General features: G+C 36.5%; 2 protein-coding genes across 2 annotated transcripts; one reads left to right on the top strand and one right to left on the bottom strand.

Moving 5' to 3' along the window:
• On the bottom strand, nt 434-2,524 carry LOC105179305. Its single transcript, XM_011102914.2, has 2 exons — nt 2,146-2,524; nt 434-1,063 (listed from the first exon to the last, which is right to left on the bottom strand). Exons 1-2 carry the CDS (start codon nt 2,398-2,400, stop codon nt 827-829), a joined length of 492 nt encoding a protein of 163 aa, XP_011101216.1. The 5' UTR covers nt 2,401-2,524; the 3' UTR covers nt 434-826.
• On the top strand, nt 3,844-4,638 carry LOC105179312. Its single transcript, XM_011102920.2, has one exon. It carries the CDS (start codon nt 3,906-3,908, stop codon nt 4,470-4,472), a length of 567 nt encoding a protein of 188 aa, XP_011101222.1. The 5' UTR covers nt 3,844-3,905; the 3' UTR covers nt 4,473-4,638.

Consider the following 4,887-nt stretch of genomic DNA (forward strand, 5'->3'; position numbering starts at 1 on the left):
GGTGAGGTGATCAAGGATTATATAGGTCGTTGTATCAAGGCTTTGGCAAAGACTAAGGAACCTGAGATTGCAGACCGTAACAAAGAGGCCAGGAATTATGCCAAGCTGTTGATAGACATTGCTGATAATCTCCGCACTAGGAAACCTAAATAAGATTGACGAGTACAAAAATGTTATCATGTTTTGTTTGCCTGTATCTCCTCTCTCTCCCTCTCTCGCAATGCTGAAATCCATTTACCCTAGTATTTCAGATTGCAACCGTCTGTTGGCATGTCCCCTTAACAGATCTAAATAAAATATGAATTCTGATATTTATGGATACACGCTGGTTATTTTCTGCAATTATCATTTGACAAATATTAGAACAAGAGGTATAGGCGAAAATTTAAAGAGGCTTTATCCAAATGCTTCATCTCTTCCATTGCAATGGATACACATCCTAACTCACAGCAAATGCATTAAACATCACACAAAAGCAACGAACAGAGTCAAGTAACATGTAGCACCTAATTTTCAACTTTAAATGCCTGTATATACTACACATTTGGATGGAGAAGGTACAACTTTGAGGTTCTGCCAAAGCTTTTCAGGAAATACAAAGTGCATTCTTGACTGGCCATTTTTTTTTCATTTTCTCCTCCTCTTTTCATTGGAAACTGAAGAACTATAAGCAGACAAGATATGTTGAAGAAGAATGTCCATATACCGAAATTCATCATCTCCACTAAATGCATCAATGACACAATACGTGTTAGAATCCTTGGGCCACCATCAACAGAATGAAAACCAGTCTGGAAAAGTAATTGATTGCTTCTCAAAAGGCCATTTATACCCACTCCAGCCTGCCCTGGTGTTCCACAAGATGTTGAATTTTACCATTAGGTAAGAGAGCCAGATTCTTCACTTTAGCAGGTCTAGTGCTGTACTTGACTTCAAATCTTGGCAACGGCCTATTATGCTCTTCCGTGCTCATCGACATGTCTGGCAAGACCTCATCAAGAAACTCATCGGCAACATCTCCATCTTCATCTATTCTAAGGCGTCTTGCGTACCATCTCAATCCCTAAGCAGATAGGCGTAAAATAAGGAAGGATGCACATGCCAAAGTCACTAATTTATAAGATAATTGTACTGAATGCAGCAGCAAAGAATTAACATGAAACAAATATAAAAAAGTTTCTCCACATAATATGCCAAACAGACAAAACTTTCCTCTATCTCCCATTTTAGATAGCTTGTACCTAACTGTTCATAAAAATGCTCCAGAAGGGTGCAGGCTTAAAAATATAACGACAACAGAAAACCAAGCTTGTCAACCTATTCCCATCAGCTGTCCTTCTGGTAGCTTCATTCATCAAGCAGTCAGTAGCCATTCTCCTCAGGGTAGCTCTTAGCCTTACCCATGGGAATGCACACTCTAAGTAGCTTCATCCTTGCAATTGTCTTACTCCAAGGAAACTATCATTCTACTCTACATTGTGGTCTTCTCAATAGCAGATTTCTGACTTTATGATGTCTAGCTTTATTATATCCATCGATTAGCAATAAAAACAACAGTTAAAGCACAAAAAGGGGCAAATCCTCACTCAAACATATGTGTAATTTGAGTAGAATACCAACCATTGGATAGTATCAAACTTGATCCACATCGGCAAAAAGTGCTAGGACCACACCAAATAAAGAAAATGGATACCCCTCGAAAGTAAGCATACATTATTAAGTTTAAAAAAAAAAGTCCAAACAATCCTTTTTTCACATATTTCTCCTAAAATGTAAAGTTTTCCACTTTGAAACCGCAGCTAACAATTACTTGGGCGCATCAAACATAACATTTCAGAAAAAGTACCGCAGATTCACAATATCATCAGCGCTCATTGACCTAATTTTTATTAGGGGCACATGCCCGAAAGTGATTATCTTCAAAAGCAAATTCGTACTTTTGAGATTCTATGCTTCTGATCATCCTCACCAGATCCGGAAACTAACTTATGCTCGACATTCAAATACTTAATATCACTAAACTTCAACTAATTGAACCGCAATTGACATTAACACAAGAAGACAACTTTACTAAACCAAAGCCTAAATTCAACAAACAAAAAAAAAAGAAAGGCAATAGCATTTTTCTTATCCAAGTAAACACACCTGAATACCGCCGTCTCCGGCCGGGCAGAATACAAGAAGGGGGGGAGGTGGGGCCCGCTCGACGGGGACCTGAACGGGCACACTAAATCCTTTGCGCGGAAGATGCTGAGGTGGAGCTGTAGCTGAGGCCGCAGCCGGCCCGGACGGCGACGCCGGAATGGCGGCTTCGGCAGCGGCGTCTTCCTGGTGGTGGTGGTGCTGCTCTTCGTCTCTCCCAAACCCTAGCAACCCCGCGAGTCTCTTAAATAACCCCATAATCCCCACTCCAATACATATATGCAACACACAAATTTGCACCAGTATTGGGTCAGGGCTTGGGATCGAAATTACAGCACGCGACGGAGCTAGAATTTGGAAAATTTTGAGAGATGACGATGATAAGAAATTAGGTATTTGTTTGGTGTTTAATGTAATATTAGAAGTTGCGATGCCATAACTCAATGGGTCTGCATCTTTCACAATTAAAACTTTTATGAGTCAAAATTGCATATTGATAATAACTGAGGAGCTCAATGTAAATAATAACCCATTGTTTTGATGGGCTTATTGGGCTCAACTACAAAAGAGATTTGGGCTCTGCAAAGGTGATGATTGACCCAACCCAAAATATTAGATATAATATTTAAATTATATATAATAATAAATCATATAATTATTATTTTTAGTTTTGAAAATAAAAAAACCATCTCTTCGCTTCGCTTCCTTTCCTGCATAGCTTGATGTGTATGAATTTGTATATTACAAGCTGTCGTGCAACCTTAACTCCTTGTATCGTTTTGTGCAAATTCTAAACTATAAGAGATAGCATATGATCATAAGGATTGCGAGGATCTTACACTTACTTCAATCATCCTCCATCCTACTCATCACATCATCAAGCCTTGTGATGGGTTTGCTTCTCTTAGGCCTTAGCTACAATTGTTTTAGATCCAAATGCAATGTCTAGCTCTATCTCTAGCTCTGTTGTATTATATTTTTACATAAATTTTAATTATAATTACATTATAAATTTCAATTATCAGTGATAACTAATCAACAAGTATTATTAAAGTAAACAGAAAAATTACGTTTTTACTCCTATAAATTAAACTTATATTTTTAATTTAATCTCATTTGTTATTATTTTCTCACATTGTATCCCATAAAAAAAATATCTTCTCATTTTCACTCCTCACGTGACTTTTCCATCGAATAATTAACAGACAAGTCATGTGGTCATTTGTTCAGCACGTGTTTGAACTAAGCTCTATGACTTTGAACTGAAAAGTCACGTGAGGAAAAAAAATGAGAAAATTTCTAATTTATAAGATGCAATATGAAAAAATTATGGCTAAACTGAAAAAGACCCTAACATATGAAATCAATATCAATACGTTGTCGGGATTCGAATTTTATGACCTAATGATCATAGAGCCTAAGTGTTGAAAAAACTTAGTCAATATCCTCTAAATATGGCAAAATTTGTTATTAGATTTTATGTATCCCAACCAAAGATATTAACACATATTCAGTTAAATAAATTAGCGATTAGATTCGATCTACCAAATTATGCAATCCTATTATTATCTATAATTACTCCAACATCGCACGTAAATTCAAATCTACACATAAAATCACAAAAATTTTGAAATGAATTTTTAACCTAAATAAACACTTCCCTAGTACGTATATCTCGTCCATGACAATCCTACCTATATATATTTGTAAAATTCCCATGAATCATTTGAAATTAAGGTACAACTACAAATCCCACAAGAACAATGTATTCTTCAGTTGTTTCAGTGCTTATGATTTTTGTTTTCTACTCTTGTTTCATCTCATCTTCAATACACGACGTTGTTGCGACGACGAGCACTCCCTCGTCGTCGATGATCAAACAAGTTTGCTCGAATAGATGGAGCAATTTTGATTCTAAATTATGTATTCACATCCTTCTATCCAAACACCAGATAGCATCAGCGACGAATTTGTTCGACTTGTCGATAGGGATTATGGAGTTGGGAATTTCAAACGCAACGAATACGCGGACGTACATCGACAAGTTGCTGAAGAAGTTAACCGATGTGAAGGGTGCTGTGCGCGAGTGCAAATTGTCGTATGATTCGGTTATAGGATCGTTGAAGAGTGCCCTATCTGAAGTTAGAGACGACAAGGAGTACTTAACTGCGACGTATGACCTTCTGATTGCTAGTACGGACAGCATCGAACGGTGCGCAAACGCTGTGGTCTCGGGGAAAGTTGAGGATGAGACTATTTTGATTGGGAATAAGGTTGTGCCCATATTTGGGCTGTCTGCGTACAATGCTGTCGACAGTCTTACACACTAGCCTGAAATCTACACACACACACACGGGTGCGTGTGTTTTTGAGGGTAAAATATTGTGTGGTGTGATTTATAGTGTGTGAAGAGTTGTTGAATGGGGTTGCCGTGTTCAGACAATTCGAAAAAATATGTAAAATTCTAATAAATAATTCAAAATGATATTTTTATTAGTTTATTAAAAAAATAGATAGAAATTTAACGAAAACTAATAGAACTAGTTCATTATTCGATAATAAGAATCATTCCTAATTATATTAAATTTTAAGGGAGATGGATGAAATTTATTGTAATTATATGCATTCATGTATATGTTCAAAATCAATGTTTAATTATTGAAAAAGAATTATGTTTAGCTGTCGCCCGCTGATTCTTTGCTCATAAATATTTTTTATTTATTCACTTGTCAAATCTATTAATTA

Source organism: Sesamum indicum, linkage group LG2, assembly GCF_000512975.1.
Source record: "Sesamum indicum cultivar Zhongzhi No. 13 linkage group LG2, S_indicum_v1.0, whole genome shotgun sequence".
Lineage (NCBI taxonomy): Eukaryota > Viridiplantae > Streptophyta > Magnoliopsida > Lamiales > Pedaliaceae > Sesamum > Sesamum indicum.